This window comes from Dysidea avara, chromosome 7, assembly GCF_963678975.1.
Source record: "Dysidea avara chromosome 7, odDysAvar1.4, whole genome shotgun sequence".
Lineage (NCBI taxonomy): Eukaryota > Metazoa > Porifera > Demospongiae > Dictyoceratida > Dysideidae > Dysidea > Dysidea avara.
Window position 1 is genome coordinate 6,901,741 of NC_089278.1, and position 23,165 is coordinate 6,924,905.

The window sequence follows — 23,165 nt, forward strand, 5'->3', positions numbered from 1 at the left end:
TGCCGTACGACATTAAGGAGACACACCCTATTTTGGTACAAAGCTCACGATGGTAGCTGATGCTCATCATTTGCACGATGCAAAGCAAGCATTGAAAGAAATAAAAGCTGGAAATGCTACCGGGTTTACGCCCTGTTTGTATGGTCGAGCAGCAGTAGAAGGATTCTTCGAGTTAGTGGGAAGGTTGATAACGCTATGGTCACCGGTTCTGGCAACAGCTTTCCTCGGTGGCATCTTATTAGTGTGCGCTCTACTCTGCATTGGATTTGTCCGCTCCGATCTAGAAACCTCGGTAGCTGAGCTGTGGGTCGAGACAGGCGGAAGGTTAGACAGTGAGATTGAATACACGGACGATCATTTTGACGATGGATTTGCACAATCCCAAGAGCCCATCGTTCAACTAGTCAGAGATAATTTTACAGCTTCACTCTATGATCACCTGAACATCCTAAAAGCAGCTACGAGGATTACACTTGAGTACAAAGACACGTAAGGAACTAGCTACATGCATTTAGCTGGCTAGTCATAACCGGACATGCCGGACTCGTTCACCTTCACATGAATTTTGTCACGTGTAACCCCACCCCTAGCTGCGAAGCTTCCTATGCATATCCATAGTAACTTGCACTCACACTGTGCGTGCGTTGGTGTGTGTTGTATGTGTGTGTGTGTGTGTGTGTGTGTGTGCCAGTGTGATTCACCATTTGTATACTGAACTACATACTGGAAACAAATAACTATAGCTAGCTATTTTTGTACGCATGCATGGTTGTCCAGTGCCCACACACAACCTCCCTTCTTGTATCTTCCTGAGAAAATTTGTGCAGATATACCATATATTGCATGGTGGGTAAGATTTGTGGTTTAATCATACAAAATTCCATAAACCATCATAGGTAAACTGTCTACCATAATGTATTTAGAATGTGCTTCCATAGGTATCAATCAAACTGTGCCGACCCATGCAGAGGTAGCTATACAGTAAGCTAAAGTTTAAATTATTCTACATGATACTAGCTCTGTATAGAGGTATAGTGGTTTAGAATAATTATTATCAACACTGATGTTGCTGGGCTGCTTGTTTTTTTTTTTCTACATGAAGAACTAAGATCAGGAATTGCACCACACTTACCAATATTTTCTATAGTCCTATATACCACATCTGCAACTATAAAGAAAACTTAACAAATATAGCTACCAAAATAACTTTATAGCTATTCACAAAATACGTAGAACGAATAATGGTTAATGTAATATTGCCTGTGTGTGCCATCTAACCCCAATCCAATATCTCCTTGCTCAGTTAAGCACAACTGACACTTATAATGTAATGGTCCCAAAATTATTGCATGCATAGATGAAGTACATGGCGTATAGATGTAGCTTTTACCATCCTTCTTGTTAGGTAGCACTCTTCTGAGTTACAATGAGCAATTGACTAGGCTTACAGTACATGCATGATAACATAAAGGTACAACAGATACTTCAAAAACAGGCTGCATGCTTATATATATAGTTATTTGATTTTTGTCTAGCTACAGTATAGCCAGAATGTTTGACTGTTAGTGAATTTGTCCACAATTGAGAAAAAGTTTGACAGATTTGTTAGTAGCTAATACAGATTTGAAATGGGACAAATGATTTGGCAAATTTTAGTTTGGAGAAACACCGTTTACTTGCCAAATTCACCAAACTTTCTGGCTATATGGTATCTGGCTATATGGTATATACTAAATACAACAATTACATTTCTGAAAGACATTGACAGTTTTGTTTGTGGGATTCATGGCTATAGTGGCATGCTCCCCCCATGATAAAAAGTCAGTGTACAGCAGATTGACATCATTGGCTTTAATTGTAATAGTTATTTAGCCAACTGTAAAGCTTGTGTATATCAATCTGTGATATGCATGCCGGACCATATACTTGTGTGTATGTTTTTACTTGGCATGCAGTGCAAACTATTGCAATGTACTAACAATATGCTGTTTTTTTCACAGGACTTTTGTTTTCCGTGACTTCTGTTCAATAGCAAGACTGAGCCTTCCTCAAGTTCCTGAATTAAACAGAATAGCTGCAGGATTATCACCATGCCTGTTTATTACCCCGGTTGACTGCTACTGGGAAGGGTCCATTTTGCAGGAACCAGATTCACCTATTTTGCCAGTAAACATATCTACATGTGCAAACCTTGCTAATGGTCAAAATTTGAGCTTAGAAAACTTGGATATCGATCAACTAAGATATTGTCTTTCATTAGGCGATCCTAATTATACTCCATTTATAGATGGGGTATGTAAATGATTACTTGTACGTACAATGGTGTTTAACTCCTCTATGCTACCAACAGGGAATAGCTTCTTTGCAACTTACCGGATTCCTTAATAAACCATGTTTTTCATCAGACTGTCCGACTGGATTACAGGTTGTGTTGTCCTTTAAATATTAATTAAATTAAAATTTTCATTTAGCTTGCAGATCCTGTACAGGAAGCAATAATTAATGGTTGTAATGGATATTCTGCACTGATTGTCGAACCACCATCCCTAATTTATTCTGGACGTGCTTTTGAACAAGATCCAGCAAGAGCTCTACCAGCTGCACTACGTGGTGGTATTGTTCTTAATGGACCTGCCACCATACAGGAATCACTAAAGGAGTACAGAAACATTTCTTTAAGACGAGATGAGGTTGAAGATTTGCTTTCCAGGTGGAAAGAGAGATTTTTTAATGTAAGACAATGCTAAGACTATTGTTAGCTTTATTATTATTATTCTCATAGTTGGTAATCAGGTTTAATGAAGGAGGTGAAGTGGACACTGGTTCAAGAGGAAATCATACTAAAGTGTCTAGAGATCAAATTTACGGTTGGACGTCTGAAAAAGTGGATGACATAGCTGAGGAATACTCTAATGCTACAGCTTATCTCATTGTGATTGGCTACATTCTTATGATAATCTATTGTGGAATTGCTTTCCTTTACTTTGATTGGGTGAACTCACATGCTTCTGTTGGTTTGGTGAGTATGTCACGTTGTAACTGGCTTTCCTTTATATTAATTTTCTTCCTTAGGTAGGATTAGTCCTGGTGGCTTTAGCCTCTGCTGCTGCTTTAGGATTGACCGCAGCTTGTGGTGTTTCTTTTAACATCACCACAACCCAAGTAAGGACATCTCACCATAGTTGTATATAATGCGAATATTTCCTAACAGGTTTTCCCTTTTCTTGTGCTTGGACTTGGAGTGGACGACATGTTTGTTATTGGAGATGCATTTTTTGAGATTCAGTATCAGAAAGGCCTTGATAGTGACATTAAAACTTTGTTAATATCTACCATGCGTGCTGTTGGTCCAAGCATCACCCTGACTTCCCTCACCAACTCAGCTGGTTTCTTTCTCTCAGCCATCATACCGATACCGGCTATAAGGAACTTTGCCATACAGGTAAATTTGTGGTTGCAATGCATTTTTCATGGACACTGTGTACATCTACAAGCATGAATAGAGTGCAGTTACCAAAGTGCCTCGTGGTACTTATACACTCATCACAGTTCCTATATGAACTAGTTTCTTTTATCTGCAGGTTGGATTAGCAGTGATCTTCAACTATTTTGCACTACTGCTAGGTCTGCCCAGTTTCATCCTCATTGATCACTACAGGGTCAAGGCTAAACTAGTTGATTTTTTCTGTTGTTTTCCAGCAAGCGTAATAAAATTATGTTACCATAGCAGTAGCACAATAGCAATACAAAATAATGATGATACTAAAGCTATAGAAACTAAGGAAGAGGTAGAAGATACCAAACCATCTAACTGCTCTAGTGCTTTGGATCGCTTGAGACGTTACAAGTCTCCCCTCACTGCACTGGTAGTTGGGTATTATTCTCCATTCCTCCAGAACTATGTAGTCAAATTTGTTATAGTAGTTGTCTTCACCATTTGGTTTGGATTTTGTGTGTGGGGTTGTACCCTAGTCGAGGATGGCTTGAATGTTGAAGATATTGTACCAGCTGGAACTGTAGAACATGACTTTACTAGTGCTAACGTAGAGCATTTTGCATCATATTCTTTCAGAGTTGTTACGAAGAACATTAATTATGCTGATCGTGATGTACAAAGAGCACTGATTCGATTAAGTGAGGAAACCAAAACAGCAAGATATACTGTAGATGCTGGAGGTTTTACAGCGTACTGGGTAACACTGATGACAAATTATTTCACTCGCCTTGATCAAACTTACTGCAATGGTCTCAATCTAACACTACGAACATCATCAACTTTTGCAGACATGACACAATTAGTAGTAGCTATATATCTATCACTTAACTATTCAATGCCTGTAGCACAAACTGCTGTACTATGTAACCCAACGATGACAGGATTACCACGATTAGTGGAATATGATGTAAATGGATCATCATTTATTCCTGAAGACAAATTCTACCAGTACATACCAATATGGGTAAGCACACAAATTGACAACTCCTTATATGTTTTATATGTGTTTATTTGTTTCAGGTCTCACTGGATGACAGCCAGTTTACATTGTCATCACCATCATTTGACCCTCGGCCACCTGAAGGAAATGTGCAATTTTGGGGGCTTGTTAACAATAGTGCTATACTAAATTACGGTCCAATTGTATATGCTGAACACCACTTGTTTTGTGAAGGCCTCCAGGACACTTCTGACTTCGAAGATTTCATAGATGAGATAAGAGACCTTTTGGGAAGATATAAAAATAGTGGCATCAACAGTTATCCAGATGGGACTCCTTTCCTGTTCTGGGAGCAATACATCAACCTTAGGAGATATGTTGGTATTGCCTGTGGTCTCATCCTGGTGGCTTGTTTTATTGCAACATCATTTTTCCTAATGGATGTGTGGAGTGCTGTCATTCTGGTGTGTATGTTGGCCTTAATATCTGCTGAAGTGTTTGGTGTAACAGGATTTCTGGACATCAAGTTCAGTTCTCTACCTGCTATTATGATAATTGCTTCTGTAGGTGTTTCAGTAGAATTCGCAGCTCCTCTGACTTTCTATTTCCTCAAAGCCACTGCTAATCCTGGTGAGAAGAAAATGAGTATTTTTGGAATTGAACTTCCAACCAGACTGGCAACTTGGCTTGTGACTCGTAATGAAAGGATGCACAAAGCCTTAGAACACCGATTTACACCAATCTTTAATGGAAGTGTTACCACATTTTTGGGCATCATCATGTTGGCATTTGCTGAACTTCCTTTTATTCGCAAATACTTCTTTGCAGTACTACTAAGTATTGTTTTGTTGGGAGCGCTAAATGGATTAGTGCTCCTGCCAGTAATACTATCCCTAGTTGGACCACCAGCACAGGTAAGCATTGTAGTACAATGTTTCACCTTGAACATATGTTGTGTTTTATCTCTTGTAGGCCAGTCCTATACCAGGCCTACAGAGAGAGAAGTCGATGGATGCAAAAAATCAAAGCTATCAAGAGCTAAGTGAAAGCCGCAACTCAGTTTTGTATTAGATACTGTTGGCGGTCTACATAATTACATGTTAACGTGCATAATTACAGTATATAACATTTGAATTATTCATTCCATAATATACTACATACAACACAAATAAGTTTCATTTATCTATTTTCATATTATTGTTTTTGGTGGATCTCCTTGCATAAAAGAGTATATAAGCCTTGCAACTAGATACATGTTCAGGGGTGACACAACTAACTGTGCTATCATTGAAGTGGTACCATGAGCCTGTACACACACAATTTACACACAAGTACAAGGTAGATAATAGCTCATACCAGATACTGAGCTGCAAGCGTAGGTTGTATAGTGGCCAGATCCAACTCTACAGTGTATTGTAGTTAATCATACACTAACAGTGGAACATTCAAATAACTGACCCCGATCCGTGATGGACGACGACTGCTGCCAAGTCATATAAACAATTCTCCTTAGATTTTCCCAAAGACTAAACATTAACACATACATACTATAATACTTAATTTACTTTCTATAGTACTCTAAATGCTGTGGGTAGGCCGATAGGATATCATGGCAACAGGTTGATTACCAGTAAAATTACCATCTAAGCTTATCAGGTTTCAATAATTAAGATCATATGTAAACATCTTTGGTTAACGATACATCAAGTAGTGTGTACAACTTCACACTATACCTGATTCACATAAGGTGAAATGTCAAGACCCTTTAGTGGAAACTCGACATAAACATCAACTTTTGAACGTAGAAATGATGTGAAACGAAAACGTTTCAAGTGTAAACATAACACCTGTAACATGATCATCATATCATTTGACAGTTTGTCATACTCACATTTGGCAGAGAATACATGCAAAGTTGTTTTGATGATTGTTGTCTTGAGCCACACTTCTCACAGTAGTACCATTCAGACTCTTCCAGTTTTTCTAGTGAAGTGAAGCTCTTCAGACAATCTACAAGTGGAGCATACGAACATTGGCACTTCTGGTGTACTAACCTTCCAGAGTACAGTTGGGTAGCTTGTCTCCCTTTCTTCGACAGATGAACTGCTCTGGTATATCCAAAGAAAAATCTACAAATCTTGTAGATACATACAGAAGAAGTGACAGTAATGTTTACCGAGTATGGGGTCCAATTTTTGTGACTCTGTTCCACATATTAAACACACAACATCACTCTGCAGTGTTCCGCCAAATGTGTGGGACACAATGGTGGTCCCTTTCCTGTCCATTGTCCAACATGACGCTCTACGCAACTCTTCATGTAGTTCATCAAGAAGATAACGCATGAACTCATGTGCATCTTGCTGCTGGTACCCTCTATACACAACATGTTAGCTACCAGATAGTAGCAGTATCAGTAGTGAGTTACCTGAATTGTGGTACTACTTTCAAGACTACAGAAAACAAAGAGTCTGGTGAACAACTGCAATTGCTTTCTTCCCACAGTGCAATGAATATTTTACGTAACTCTTCAGCCAACAACCTATGAATATTATTAGTGACATGACAGTCAGGTGACACAAATGATATCTTACAGCTCTTCAGGTTTTGAGGTGCTCCGTGTGTCATATTTGTGTGAGGGTGAACAACCATTCACATCCATTTGAAAGGAAGGTCGTTTTAGAAAGTACTTGCAAAATTCCTCATTATTGCTGTACAAAAACAACAAACAGTTTAGTACATTGCTGTGGCGGGGTAGGAGTATCAGCCAAATATACCATTATGACTCCCCAACACTGACCACAGATACCATAGCAAATACATTATCTCATAACACTAAACTATTTATTAGCCATTCACTACATACCAGCAGGAAATGATATGGGCAGACATATATACACACAGGAAGCACACACATCACACACATGTACACATATGGTTACCCTAGAGACTGAAGGACAGCATTCATGAAACAGGTGTTGCCAAGGTTCCTCAGACCAGCACAGTGAAGTTGACAGGTTTCCCCATTGGCCAGTTTGATAACTTTGGGAGGAGTAGCCAGGATACCAGATGATGAGCCCTTTGATTTACACCCAACTTGTCTACTATATGGTAGAGAGAGAAGCCATTTGTACTAACATGATGATTACTGTTTTATCACATAAGCAAGCAATTTAACAAGCACCTGAGAGGTTGCTTACTAACTGGTGGACACTTAGTTCCTGACATCAACATACAAGTCATAATTGCATTAGACACACTGCCATTAAAATGATATCAATCACTACATCTATTTGAAGTCTTGAAGTAAACAGATTGGTAACATGAGCAATGTACAGATTACTTAGTTTCAAAAACTGTTCAAAGTTTTTACAAACATGGTGTCTAGTTGTACACTGGTAGAACATGACACAAACACATACCCATATCAAATGGCTATGAATCAATAACACTAAGCAGTTACATGTCACCTAATACTTGTGTATCAGTCAGGATAACTAGTTGTGTGCCATAGATCACACTACCCTACGTGTCTAGGATAATAATATTCAGCGGTATCAAATTGTTTCTATTTGATTAATTCATCAAACTCATATAGCACAGCTTCTTAATTAAACAGATGTTAGCTATATACACATATCACTGAGTAAAGAATGTACTCCATTCTATCCTGTGGTTTAAGGATGTACAATGATAATCTTTAGGTGCCTCACTGACTACATTATATAGCTACACTGTGACCACAATCAAGACCATACATAGTTTTATAGTGACCACAGACTACAGGTACAGCCAGAGCAGATCAGTACGAATCAAAAGCTTTTCTTACACTAAATTCAGTGGTGTAATCAACTCCATTTAGCCCTGATGGTGAGATGGATGATAGCCACCCTCCTCTCAAATGTAAAGCTTAAGCCTGTGGGAACAGCTCTAAGGTATAGCACTCAACTGTTAGCTATACATTCTATCAGAGCATGTAAGGTAGTAAAGGAGCATGGGACTCACACTGCCTATCAGTATTAACATATTTGTCATTGAATAGTTTCTATAGATGGAAAGTATTGCCTTGTCAGTAATTGCATTGTGATGGCCGTGACAACAATAGAAGATGACATGTTTATTTTCAAGTGATAGTACCATCTCGTATCATTATCTCAGAGACTTGTAGCTACTTGAAGAGTTGCTGTGATTTCTGGCTTTTCAGAAAAGATTTTTCGTCAGTAAATACTAGTAAGTGTATACTACAAGTCTGTAATACCATATTACTTGGTTAAAAGCCACAGAGTTTGTTCCAAAAATCAATGTGGCAATTATTCAAACTCGACCACTGTTCAATGCTCAAAAATGATGTCTATGGCCTGATTTCACATAATTTTAAAAGGTGAATCTTTTTAACAGCATGGGTGGTATTACATCATCTTGTACAAGCCCAAGCTTTCAACCTTTGAGCTTGCTTATACCCCACCCTTCTCCTTTTTACAGACGCAATGGTGATCATGAGAACAGAATGTTGCATTTGTAACTGCATTATGTTGTTTGAGATGTCTGTAAATAAGTACATTTCCACATTCAAATACAATGCACATACAATGTGCTAGAGAACTTTATAGAACTGGATGTAAGGCAGAAATTAAGGAAGTTGAGTACTTTAAAAATCAAATTGACTGTTCTATTAGAGTATATTGATCATGTACTTTGCTACATGCACTTGCTAGGTTAGATTACATTGGAAAAGGTACATATTGTAACAAATGATGGTGTGAGCACTTTTACACAAACTTTCTAAAAAATGATGTTAATTTACTGTATAGCTGGTTATTTTCGAACCAGAAATTTTCGTAGGAACAGTAAAATCTGAATTTCAAAGGTTTTAATTTCGAAGAATGCATATTTCGAAGTACAGGTGGATTTCAAGCAAATAGAAATTTGTGTCACAAATTACAAAAACACATAGAGTCTGCATGTGGTCGCCTTACTGATGGAATCGAGGACAGAGTAATCCCTGCTTTTGCACACTGGAAAGAAGACTGAGTTTTAAGTAGTGGAGTAGTAAGCATCCACTAACAAGGCAATCGGCTCAATCAGGGTACAGCAGCAGATGGCATGGATTCCCAACAATGGTCGTTCTGGAAAGTTTACTGGCTATTGATGTAGTAATGATACTGTTCAACTACTATTAATAATACTGAGCTTAAACTTGTAATGAGCGAATACGTGTTGTTTGATCACGTGAAAGCATGTTTTTTACTTGTGGGAATTTATTTTTGAAGAACAGGGATTTTTGAAGAACAAGACTCGGAAATTTATTTTCAGAGAGAAAGGCATCTTCAAAACATCCGAAAATAAAAACCCTTCAAAAATAACCAACTATAGGGTTTTCTTTACAAGAGACTTAGGGTTAGGGGCTATAATTATTATAGTGTTGTACTGCTACTTTTCTCAGTAATCCATTATGGCTTCATGCTGACATATATATCGTGATCAAAAAACGTGCAATAATCCTGATATGTAGGCAATATACTAAATATTCTATAGTGCATGACACATAAGCATTTTGGTGGAGTGATGATCTCACATTTTTACTTACTGAAATTTTTATGATATCAAGACAATCAAATATTGAGTGTGCTATATGCCAATGTCATACAGTATGGTAGTACTGTATATTAGGGATCGTGGACATTTGGGGTTTTCTGGCCAACCAAAAACCAGCTTTACAACACCATCCTGGCACCTTGGCAGTATTGGTTAGGTACAACCAAGCCCAAAAGTACCTTCAGTACGATCCTAAAGGCTTCCAATAATTTGTTACAAAATTAAAAAAAAAATCATTCAATGGAATTTTCTACTGACTAACTGCCTGCATGCCTGCATGCCTGCCTTCAGGCAAGTGTAACTTGATAACAGCTAAGGCTATGGGCTTGATTTTTTCACTGTTCGATTTCGCTTCGTTCCGAGACATGCCTTTTGGCATACCGCAGTATGTACAATGCACGCATCATGGACTTACCTTTGTCCTCCTTTGTGTCCCATTTCTTTTTGCTGACAGCCCAAGGTGTCGATTCGCGGTACCGCGATGCATGGCTTCCCTACAGTGCATTTGTAAACAATTGTCTGTATTTTCCATGGTGGCTGGATTGATAGCAGAGGCGATTCTAACACAGTTCTTCATTTGTGATGCTGTATAATGGGCTGAAAATAGCTGAAAGTGAAGCGTAGTGGTTGCTGCATTTTGGAGGCAGTAATTGATAGTTGGGGGCATGTGAATCATCATATTTTCGTGGTGACTGGATTGTTGCAGAGGCACTTCTTCTACTGTTTTTCGTCTGTAGTGCTGTGTAACAGGCTGAACATAGCTGAAAGCAAAGCATAATAGCCACTCCACTTTTGAAGCAGTATTTGATAGCTGGGGTGCGCGTTCAGACGAAAAAATTAATTCTGGTGCCATCCTTGCTTTTGATGCAGTATGCGTGGGTTCACCAGTCATAATAATGTTACAAAAAAGTAAACAAACAAGTTTAAGGAAAAATTAGGAATTTTAAGTTCGATTAGGGATCATAGAAAAAAACAGTAGGGAACAAGGGAGGTCACCTACACCTGCAGATATACTAGTGAACATTTAATCCCTAATTCAGTCTTGGTCTTGGGGACTGAATTAGGTTCACTAGTATATCTGCAGGTGCAGGTGACCTCCCTTGTTTCCCTACTTTTTTTTTCCTATGATCCCTAATTGAACTTAAAATTCCTTAAACTTGTAATCAATTAGTAAAGCATATATTTTAAGCCTTTAAGAGTTAAAATATATCAAATTTAAAAACGTGTGTGTGTACCTACCTACCTATGTTTGGAAAGAAACAGCCAGGATGTAAGAATTGAAGCTAAATTAAGTCTGTATTAAACTTCCACACATATAAACTTGCTCTGAGGTGGTTTCTTCTCAGAGGTCTGAAATACGAGTATAGCAACTCTTCATATACTTTGTGACGGTCTTCCCTTTCAGTTTTATAGACGTTTAACAACTTTAAAACAAGTTTGAATAAGCTACCAGAGATAGCATACCTTCAAGTTGAAAGGGGGGGATTACCCGTACTTATGCGCATGAAAATGACGGGAAGCCTCAAGGCTTTCTCTATACAATTCACATTAGAAAACATGATAGACACACTATAAAACAATTGAGAAGATACTTCTGTGCGTAATTTGTGATTTAAAGTATTATGCTTCCTTAGCAGTGCATAGCAACATAATCACCAAAATTACAAAATAATCCATGAATTATGAATACGCTAAATAGCAGTATAATTATCAATAATAGCAATAGCATGAATATAAACTTAAATTATATACATGGTTGATTAATTGCCTATTTAGTTAGAATGGGACAGCATTAACTGCATGGGCGCCTGGTTTTTAGAAGTAGCATAACATCAACTTGTTTACAAGGTGAATATCAGGATAAAAAGTAGCAAGGCTTGTTGAATGGATCAGTGTGTTCTATTTTCACAATTTTAAAGCCTCAAACTGGGCCATTTCAGAATTCTGCATGTTAAATATGCCAGAATATGCAATATGCAAAGATCAAAATATTTTAACTGAGCAGTCAATAGATACTCAAATACAGCAGTCAAGTACATCTGAGAACAAGAAAGCGTGCATTAAATATGACAGCTATTTAAGTCACTAGCACAGTAATTCTAGAGACTTTGTATATACATTATAATTTAGTGGGATAATGTCAACCACAATCTCTATAAATTATTGATTCTCTGTTAAGAAAACGATGTTAATTACATAATGCTTAAAGGTAACTGAGTCATAATAGTATTTCTGGTTTATATTACCATCCCTGTGAATCTTCTTTGGTACATCATTAGCTGCAGTATTTTTTTTAAAAACCACATGCAACTGCACTTGCACTGATCAGTTTTGTTATAGAAAACAAGGCAATGCAATACGTACCTTAGTGTCACTCAATCAGCAGGTATACTCTAATGAAGCAGTCACCATGGACAGCCGTTTTTTTTTTTCCCCCAGTGAGATCCCCATTCCCTTATCAAAATTTCCAATTTCTTTTATTCATCTACATAGTTAGAATACCATACATGGTGACTGCTTTATTAGAGTATACCTACTGATTGAGTGACATTAAGGTTACGGGATAGTGAGTGACTGTCAAACAACAATTTTATTAGGTAAGCTTGGTGTTGTGTTGTATATCAGCTGGTAACAGGCTTAAATTGTTGGGAGAATAATAGCATGCTGACGGAGCCATTTGTTAGAAATAATGTTTTAGTGCTTGTGATATGAATTCAAAAATTAATTGTGACCACGGTATCTTGCTTTAGGCCATATTGTAGCCATATTTCAGCAACTATACACACTATTCACAAATCCTCTTGTCAGTCCTTTACAAGTGACGTTCTCCAAACCTTAGAATTGTTAGTGAGTTCTCATGGTTCTTCATTGGTCTGATTTTTGGTTCACAGTTTTCACTGTTTGGCATGGGGACAACTCATGTTTCCATAACAACATTTGAATTCCATGTCATTCAATGAGAAGTTAAGAATGCATAAATATTTGTTAACAATGGATTAAGAAAAATCAAAACCCTATATCATGAAAAATGACTGATAGTGTACATGTGGGTTTACAGTATCCCATAACCTTAAGGTACGTAGTTGCAATGGCTTAAGGTACGTAGTTGCAATGGCTTAAGGTACGTAGTTGCAATGGCTTAAGGTACGTAGTTGCAATGGCTTAAGGTACGTAGTTGCAATGGCTTAAGGTACGTAGTTGCAATGGCTTAAGGTACGTAGTTGCAATGGCTTGTTTTCTATAACAAAACTGATCAATCAAGTGCAGCTGCAGCACAGCTTTGTTTGTTTGTTGTTATAACAAACCAATTAGCTATCATTAAGTGGTGTGGTCACTCTGTAGCATTTTGATCACAATTACTGTATTATCTACTCCCTTATATAGAAGCATAAGCTATTCAAACAATTTGTGACACCTAAATAATATGTACCTCTAAAGAAAGAGTTGATATGAAAAATCAAAATGCATGTTCTTCTGAAGTCAACTCAGACAAATATTTTGACATGGATGAGAACACAAAAAGTGATCCAAACATGACTTGCAATAACCATCTAATGTATGGAGATCTCACAGACCTGGATTTGACTAGCAGCATTAGAGCTGCCAAGGTGCTATACAGACACATAAGCTGATGAATGTATTGGACAGATGACCAAGGAATAGCCTAAGCCACTAGTGGGTGATAGGTGTAGTTGTGCTGTATTCTGAAAGGACAACACAATATGACTGTTTAATTAGAGAGTATTTTTTCTGGTCAGCAAGCCTTATTGGAAAAGTGATACACCACACACACACACATGCAACTACTTGCATAGACCGTAGGCTATTAAAACTGTAGTTTAATATCACTCACTGCATTTACAGGTTTTATCTTCCTACAGGTCCCTGATGATGATCCTAAAAATGACATTTGCTGCAATAGACTATGATTTAATGAAGTCAGTGTCCAAACCCCAGGGGGGCATGGCCTTGCTCTTCCAAAATTAATCACAACTCTGATCATTATAAAACTAGCTGGAAAATTGAAATATGTTGTTTGATGAAAGTGTTTGTCCATTTATGTGAGCAAAATGTAGTAAGAATGTTCACTGCAGCTAACCATCATCGAAATCTTCAAGTATACATATATAAATCAAATCCAGTGCTTACTGGTTGGGTTGACTGGTCAGCCAGTGGAGCAGGTTATTAGCCTAGATTGGCTTGGTTGTATTGGCCAGGATGGGAGATTGCAGGCTATTAGCCAGCAGATAGGCCTTGGCACACACTAATGTGTCTTGTGCAGTTCTATAACTAAGAAGCGTGGATATCAAAGTGTTCTATAGTTACCCAATATAGAACTGTTGCATTCTGTATGGCTATTATAGAACAATGATTCTCCTATACAAAGTTCTTTATATATCGACTTCCATTTGCTCAATATCAAACAGTACGGTAGTACTGATTAAGTAGGGATCCCTAAAAATGACGTGCGCTACCTAAAATGCCACCTTCCTAGAAATATCTTATGTGACGAAAATCACCTTTATGGAATATTAGTCCATCTAACATCAAATAAAGCATTAAAAGCAAGAAACCACTTACAGGTGGCTGGATATAGAATTTTTAAAAATTTGCAAAGCTGGAGGCTAAACGAAGCAGTGCAAGGCCACCATTTTACACACAATAACAAACTTACCAGTGTGATGTGTTTTTTGGGGTTCTGACAAGTATTTTCCCTCCGCGTTTTGTTTTTCCTTTTATCTATAAATTTCGTCCTTCATGCAATAAAATCATATTGAGGTATTAATTTTTCCTATCAAGCAGCATATTTAGGCGCTGCAGACTTATTTAAGCGCTTACGTTCGGTAGATACCAGTAACTTCACAATAGGTCCAATACCATGCTGGCCTTGGTTGATTAATAACGATCGAGCATTGAGATGACACCTCTTAACAGTCTATTTACTCAACCACAATGGCACATCCTGTTATTATTGGTCTAGCTGTATTCATAATGCTAGCACAATGAAATAGTGACACACCTCCTGGTAGATGAAAGCTTACTCGAGCTCTAATACAGCAGTCACCCTAATAGAACAGCCACACATGTATAGCTGTATGTTATAACAAAAAAGCAAACAAACTAGTATATCAATTTAAAATCAACCCTTTATATATTAAATTAATCACACAGCATGCTATTGCTTTGTTTCTCGTATTGTTTTGCAACAATACATACAAATTTTGTAATTCACCAATTATTTGTAATTCATCAATTTCATTACTATGCATCGTTAAGGAAGTACAACTTGAGCAAACACAAATTATGCACAGAAGTATCTTCTTAACTGTTTATAGTTTGTCTATTGTGTTTTCATATACAACTTCTCTTCACAACTGCTCTTAAGGTGGCGCTGAACAGATTAAGGGCAGCCGCACAAAGTTAATTGTACAGCATGTTTGTGGTAATGCGCGAACAAACGTGGAAATTCATAGACCACAGCAAAGCGTCTCAGTTGACTAACAGAACAAGCTCTGTTAGACTGCCCAGCTACTTTCGTTGATACAACTAATGTTATTCACCAATACAATTCACGCTTTAAAACAACTCTGGTTAAATCATTGGCGAACGGCACCAGCTGCCATCACGTGATTACTGTTATATGGACCGCGCCCTGATTAGCGTCTACTTTCTCGCTAAATAACTTCAAAATTATGTACCACAGAACATCAAAATTCGGTATAGGCATTGGGTAAGCGATACTATACAATAGTACGCTTCGAATTTTCGCGGTTCGGGCTTGATGGAGTTGTTAGCCAATGGTGTAGCCCACAAGTGCGCGTTTTGACTACTTTCCATGTTGCTATCAGTAAAAAGGAAAGCGTAAAATTGTTCTACAAGGTGAGAAATGGTTGGAACCGAAGTGGCTTAGCGCTAGGTTGCTCATCGGCAAAGTTATTTTAAAAATCGGGTAGTTTTATAGGCAAAAAATGAAGGCGTGTTATTTCATGAAACTTTGTATGCTAAACTAAAGCATCACAGGCTATCACAACAGCTTTTAAGGCATAGATTAAGTTGTACACTAGCAAAGTTTTAGGCCACCCTAAAATAGCTCATTAAGCACGTGGGTTGAAACAAATTGTTTTGTGTGGCTGCACTTAATCGGTTTAGTGCCATCTTAAGTTTCATCTGTGTACAGAGGGGACACGCACCCTTTCAACTCGCGAAGATACACCATTCCTGGTAGCTTACAAGACCTGTCACATCGTTTTTCAGTCGTTATATGTCTATTACAGCACACAGGCCAGCCCCTACTGAACTGTTTAATCTGGTTTCAGTAACTGGCCACACCCCCTTCAAGTAAACATGAGAAAAACAGAAAGTTAAGCTTTAATACGGTATGTAAACAACTTTTACTCATTGAATGAAGGTTTATTTTCTGTAGCTCAAAGCCTGTTTGCTCATCTGGGTGTTGGGCAGACACATGGTTTTTGACAAACCGACCAGGCGCATACCCACAGCTGGCCGAAGGCTGGCTGTGGGCATGTAACTGGTTTTAAAAGTAGTGAAACAAGAGATAAATGATGGTATTACATGAACAAAATCATTATTATATGCCAATGTAGGGATTTCCCACTGAACTATGCTGCAATACCATCTGTCATCTCTTGTTTCACTACTTTTATTACTTGGATTCCTACTTCATTTCTAAATTAATAATAGTATATTGCTGAACACGTGTTTATAGAGCAGACTGTGTATGTATTATTAGAGTGTTTCACATGACAGTACAATACGGATGATGGCTAGTAGTGCTGAGCAATATACTAATTATTAATAAGTTAAACTGTGCTATCTGTTTTTGATACCGTCTAACACCGCAATACTGTGAATTTAAAAAGGTCATTTAATGCTTCAAAGTGTTCACATGAAAAGGATATGGACTACTGTACAATAATATACTGCAATCAACTTGCCAGCACAATACTGTCTTAGTATAAATGTAAGCCCATGATGGTTACATCAAGTAACAATATCGTATCATCTATGAAATATCAATAATACTGGCAAACTTGATGTATGTTAACCAATGAAGCTGACTGATAATGTTATAGCATAGAAATTTACATGGGAAAATCAAAACATCAAAATATTGGAGGTATTATTTCCTCCTTAGCCCTAGTGACATGTCAACCTTGGGACCTTGGGATGGATAACGTATTACCTTTAGTCCTTTTCCTTCAGCCTACACACTGCTTGGTGATAGCAACAAGAAGATATGCTGGAAAGTGCAAAGTGCAGATGATCTGTCCCAAGATGTTTGAACTTAAGTAGTGACTCCTCAATAATGCCACACCAGAGAGATCATGTGTCAGAGTTATCACTACTTGTGGGTCAACGACAGACAATTGACTCACATTCTTCAATACGGAAGAAATGCTGATCTGAAACAGCAGCAGCAAAAATTTCACGTGAGTCTTACCACTGACAACAGCTCTTGGCTTGTCATGTATAAAACTATAATCACTATACAGAAGCGACACAAACACTGTTGTAAACATTTGCATCATCCTCTATAGTGATAACGGGATAGTTTAGCACTCCATGAAGATGTAACAAAGCATTGCCCTAATGATACCGCAAAGTACTAAACAAATACACTTTGTTTGGCATTTCCCACAACAAAGTCATGTGCAGCTTCTGGTAAAAATCAGCTAACGATGATTCCACCACTACTTCTGGGTACTGCAAATTACATAGAGTAACAATGACCTGTCTACCATACACCAAGGTACATACAAGACTATAGATGTTATACATTTGATGTCACACTAAATATTTTCTGTATGATTACAGATTATCTTTGTGAATGCATGAACAAACTGAAGAACGCTAGTGAAAATAAGAAAGCTGTGGTGCATTTGTTATGCTATTTGCTGTTTAGTAATATCGCTTCGCAGCTGGAAGAAACAAGCCATTAAATTCCAGCTGTTCACTGGCTTGTACCACTGAATTAACCCAGTCCCCTTTATTCCCACTCTTCAATTGGCTATTAATATAAGTAACTCACTCAGTGTAGCGATTCCCCCCCAAGTATTTTTTGCAAAAAAATTCATTTTCTTGCATGGGTCCCATTGATTTTGCTTTAAAAACATGGTGTCTAGTAACCGTTACTAACTTAAAATGATGTAAACGGATAACCTTTATAACTACTTCAATCACTTCAGCGGCCAACATGTATGCCTAAAATTAATCAAATATTTGGTACCAGCAAATGGTATTCTTTGGTTTACTACCATTTCTCCTAACCCATAATAGGACTGGGAAATAATTTTAATTAAAAGGTTATCAAGATACATAAATTAGATGTATACATGTTTAAGTAGATAACAAAATAGTTTATCAAGATAACAGTAAATCTCCGTAATCTATTGTAAATCAAATGAAAAACTTGTGGAAAGCAAACATCTATCAAATTTAGCACATTCCAACACTGGGAATCCATCAAGACTTTGAAACAGTAGATTGTGTTGTTACTTTATGTGTGAATCTGTTTACAAAAGCATAATTTACACCTCAAAGGGTTAAAGCCTCAAAAGCTACTATAGCACATTAAAAAATGAATGAATATTATGCCTGAATAATGAAACTATTGCCAACGAACTGCTTATACACTTATATGGTTAATATCAAGCACAACAAAATGGTACATAGAGATCATTACAATAAAGTGCTAAACAAGGGTGAGATCACCTATTAGTAAACCAGCCAAAGCAGAAGTACATCTTGTTACTATGATCAACCAGTGGACATTTTTAAGGTAATAAATGCAGAGCTTTGTAATACCTACTTTAAATGAACTGAAGTACAATGCTGGTACAAATTGGTAAACTCATAGAATCATTAAAGTTACAAGGAGCAGTCACTAAAACACAGGTATACAACCTGTTTATACCATTTCTAACTTTTGAACCAGAACAGTTTCTTTAGTAGGTTGGATGACAGCAAGTAGTAAACATGTTGTTATTGAGTCAGCATAATATATAATCTGTTACAAGTTCAAGATAATCCCTTTGACCACCCACCAATCATGTAAGTAATAGTTCGTAATGTCAGAACACAATAGTACAAATTGTTGCTATGAATGTGTTTAATGCTTCCTTTATTGTAAACTATGTTCCCTCCAAAAGTTTCAAACTATATGTTATATGTAATAACAAACCTTCCTTCTGCTATTTCCTGCATGTATGTCCTCAAACAACTGACATGTACATTATCATTAATGATGAAATCGTCACACAAGTAACTGCATACAAACAAGAAAAAATTACAATACAGCAACAAAACTATTCCTTTACCAGAATATGCTCATATCCATAGACATACAGAGACAATGATCTGATGTTTTTTCAAAGTGAGACTTGGCATGAGCATTGACATATCTGGAAGACAACGGAGAGAAAATTGATCCAAATGCTTACTGTTTCAATGATAAACAATTAAGGGTTATTTACCTTCCACAAAGTATAGTACCACAGTGAAGACATAGCCATGAACTCTTCTGAGACCTACAAACTGATAAAGAAACAACACTGCTATCAAGTTGTAAGGATCCCTTGGGTTATCAATCAAATCTACCACTTCCCTTAGGATGTGGATTATATAACTATAAATACATTAGTCTAATTTTTGCTGTACAAAATCCATCCCATAGTTTTATCATAGGTATACACAACTCTTATAAGGAAATAGTATCATGTACCTAAAGCAGCATATTGTTTTCCATGAGGAAGGAGCTGTATATTATTTAATAATATGACAACAGCCTGGGAAAATTTAGTTGTAAGCAGGAGGATTGATAAGATAAAGTGCCAAGATTATTCCATTGTGACTTGATTTCTACCTTGTTTCTGTTTCATAAATAGCAACACTATAATTATAAATTTGTATGCTATGAAAGCAGTTACTTATCCTTGAATGCGTAAGGAAATTTTTTCATGGTATAAGCAGGTGTTTAAGTAAGTAGGATGAATAAGTAGGATGTTTTGTAAATCATGCATTTCATAATTATGTGCTTGAAGTACATACAGTAACATGGCCAACAATGATAGTGAAGTTAATAATCATACAGCATATTCCACAGCCATTATATGCATTGCAGTAGTGCACTTAAATATAACCAAAGATTTTTTTGCACATGGAAATCTACCAAGAATGACAATACTTGTTACTTGTGACAAGTTCAGGCTTCGCCAAATGTCTCCTGTACAGCTCTAATTGTCCTAATCACTGCAAACTATATAAATATAGTAACTTTCATTGTAGCTGTTGTAACCAGAAAATTATGAAATTTACATACTGTATAAACTCCAAAGCATCCACACACATGAAAGTAGGCAAAGCAGGCATTAGAGTGCATGGAACACATAGTCTTGGGACTAGGCTCTCAACCATAGTGCATTATCATGAGCTCTACACACATGTAATACAGTACATTACACACTCCCACTATCCCTCACATAAGTATCTACTAAGAGTAACACAATTAGGATACTAAGCTGGTAGTGTTTGTGTGCAAAGGCAAAAGTTGGAGCAACTATATTTATGACAATCAATAGAAGGGAATATGATCATATCAACATAAACCAATATACTGCAAACATTTGTGCCACTGTTTTGGCAAGTCCTCTAGTTAATACTCTCACTACTACAATATAGAATTTTTCTCCAAAGTGCATGTATCAGTTAACCTAAGGAATACAATTTGAAGGTGAGATTAAAGGTCAACTTATTTGACCAATTCTTCAAACTGAAATCCTAATACAACAGCACCAGTCACAAGAAAAAAATGGCCACAACCCCCGCAGTGGGTATAACCGGATGTCCGTTCGCTACGACTGCTACAACCTATAGTAAATTTACCTTCGCATGACCACACACTTTGATTCAGTCCTTGTAGTTTCCGCGTCGCAGACGAACCAGTATCTTTTTCCAAATGAGGGCACTCCATGACTTAGCGCGACACACCACAAAACGTCTCTGAAACACGTGTATAAATTTTAAACGAGTTGAATGACGCTACAACTGAACTTACTTAGCAACGGCAAGATCACTTTAAAATTTATTTGTGGAGGCGCTAGATCACCAGATGTGTCTTTTGTACAGTATAACACGCTAGTACTCCGACTACAACGAGGGACTACAAACCGAGGAATAGATACTATAAAAGCTTTTATATATCAAGTAAGTAACTGACCTTTGTATGTCACATTTAATAATGTCTTAGTTCCAGCACGTTGACATGATACTAAGATATTGATGGATGGTCATGCTATTGAGCATCATGTTGATTCAAGGACCATTTCAGACAAGATAGTTGCGTTTGTGTTTTTCCTGATCGTGTTCCATGTAGCAGCATTTGTATCCTTTTATTGCCACAGTAAACCAAGAACACTAAACCAATAGTTTTACCGAGTATATGTGTTCCAACATGTTCATTCTGCTAAGCCTGACCATGAATACAACAGAAAAATTAAGTGTAACCTACCTTCATCACACTGTCACTTTGCGTGTCATTGTGCTAGAGTGTTCCAGGATGCACAATGTTACTGCTAGGGTCTCTAGAGGAGGTTAGAGTGTATTGGGGTGACTTCAGAGACTACCCTGGAAAATTGTTTTGTACATCATTACTACCACCTAATTTGGTTGTTTCTCTCTCTGTGTCTAGCTTAATTCCTTTATGAGAAGCTACTTTAATTTGTCATGCGAGATATATAACAATCAAAATAAATGTGTTTAAGTATAACGTGCAGAGTTGAGATGTCTGGTGTAAGGGACCTATGAGAAATAACTACAAGACAAACAAAATCAAGCTCAAGTGTGACTTGATCCGCTTGCACTGTTGTGGTAACTATCATGTACTATTTTGTGTCTGGTGTCACTATTGCAGAGAGATTCTTTCTTAACAAGACTTCTAGATGTTCTGGTTTTACAAGCTCTACTCTAGTCAACCAAAGCCAAGAGTGCAGCCGCCTCATTTGATGGGCGTTAAACAGTTTTAATTTAATTTGTTTTTTAAAACCACAATCGATTATTGTGGAATGTTGTAAAATTGTTTACCAGTCACTTCCGGCCAATCCTTTTGATAGAGCTACAGACGCGACAAATGAAATCAATAGAGCATGGCTATTTAAAAAGTTTCTTGGTCGGTGGTAGCATTAAATACGGATTAGCGGTTTCTTTCGGAACAGTACAGAACGTTTCACTGATCTAGATTCTTACAGAGAAGTATTGTTTATGCATTACGCCTAACGCTACTGAAGATAACTTGACTCATCAAGTAGTTCTGTATTGAACTCCTGGAATTGTAGATACGTTGACGAGCTCTGAGCGTTATTTCGGGTTGAAAGATAACATCGATGTCAGCGTCTCTGGTGCACGTCATCGATGGAACTTGTATTGGCATTCCTCAGCAGCAACAACAGCCCACCGCTAATCTCTCAGCCCCAGGACTGCCCAACAGCACGACGACTGTTGCTGGAATCACCCAACTAAATGGCTCGCTGAACGTTATAAACAATGTCAATTATTATGCCGGAACAGTCGCTTGGCCCTGGCAGCTTATTACTGGTCCCCCATGTGTCGGGAGTAGTAACCTTGTTGGTGACACCGGGCAAAGGATATTGTTGTCATCTGGTACTACTGAGGAAAGCATGTTGCCCTCTAAAGCATCCACTGTGTTTTCTTCAACTGATGTTAAAGAGGAGGATGAAGTGCAGGTATCATGTGTTCAAGACAAGAGAACCAAGAAGAGTCCTTCAGTTAGCAGTGACACTATGAGAGTTTCAAAAAGAAAGCGATTGTTACCATCCAGGTCAGCTTTGCCTGGCTCACCACTTGCAGCCAGTAGTACAAGATTGGGTGGCAGCCTTAGTCAGCTGTTGTCTGCAGTGGCAGCTTCACAAACCCAACTACAACTAGCAGGAAAGGCTGGTCTGAAGAGTGTAGAGTAAGTAACATTGTTTACACCCATTTGATATTAATGCTGTAAAGGGTACACTTCATCAACACATGAATCTTGTTTGTCCATGGCCAGTTGACCTCAGCATATGTTTTAAAAATGTAATGCTGGCCAAGCCTCTTCCCAGAGTGTGC

The 23,165-nt window shown here is 37.6% G+C and overlaps 3 protein-coding genes across 5 annotated transcripts in view; 2 read left to right on the forward strand and 1 right to left on the reverse strand.

The window, feature by feature from the left end:
• LOC136262443 (protein patched homolog 1-like) lies at positions 1 to 5,647 on the forward strand. The gene is made up of 10 exons (XM_066056716.1): positions 1 to 489; positions 2,001 to 2,292; positions 2,351 to 2,425; positions 2,472 to 2,732; positions 2,783 to 3,019; positions 3,073 to 3,162; positions 3,212 to 3,442; positions 3,582 to 4,460; positions 4,517 to 5,350; positions 5,409 to 5,647. The coding sequence occupies exons 1-10, from the start codon at positions 50 to 52 to the stop codon at positions 5,505 to 5,507; spliced, it is 3,438 nt and encodes a 1,145-aa protein (XP_065912788.1). The 5' UTR covers positions 1 to 49; the 3' UTR covers positions 5,508 to 5,647.
• On the reverse strand, positions 5,560 to 21,207 carry LOC136262472 (ubiquitin carboxyl-terminal hydrolase 3-like). 2 transcript variants are annotated; one of them, XM_066056752.1, is made up of 15 exons: positions 21,106 to 21,207; positions 20,934 to 21,050; positions 19,526 to 19,586; positions 19,370 to 19,453; positions 19,234 to 19,317; positions 7,379 to 7,540; positions 7,031 to 7,147; positions 6,865 to 6,978; positions 6,613 to 6,812; positions 6,491 to 6,565; positions 6,328 to 6,446; positions 6,170 to 6,283; positions 5,895 to 5,962; positions 5,793 to 5,839; positions 5,560 to 5,742 (listed from the first exon to the last, which is right to left on the reverse strand). In XM_066056752.1, exons 2-15 carry the CDS (start codon positions 21,019 to 21,021, stop codon positions 5,612 to 5,614), a joined length of 1,464 nt encoding a protein of 487 aa, XP_065912824.1. In that variant the 5' UTR covers positions 21,022 to 21,050; positions 21,106 to 21,207; the 3' UTR covers positions 5,560 to 5,611. The 2 variants fall into 2 exon arrangements, with proteins under 2 accessions (XP_065912824.1, XP_065912825.1); XM_066056753.1 differs by lacking the exon at positions 6,170 to 6,283.
• The window catches only part of LOC136262469 (uncharacterized), a 4,071-nt gene continuing 1,872 nt past the window's right edge, over positions 20,967 to 23,165 (forward strand). Inside the window, exons 1-3 of one of the 2 annotated variants that reach the window (XM_066056746.1) lie at positions 20,967 to 21,254; positions 21,298 to 21,431; positions 21,989 to 23,019. In XM_066056746.1, the coding sequence (XP_065912818.1) occupies positions 22,430 to 23,019 (590 nt within the window). In that variant the 5' untranslated portion in view covers positions 20,967 to 21,254; positions 21,298 to 21,431; positions 21,989 to 22,429. The remainder of the gene's footprint in view (positions 21,255 to 21,297; positions 21,432 to 21,988; positions 23,020 to 23,165) is intronic. The other variant, XM_066056747.1, reaches the window with a different exon arrangement.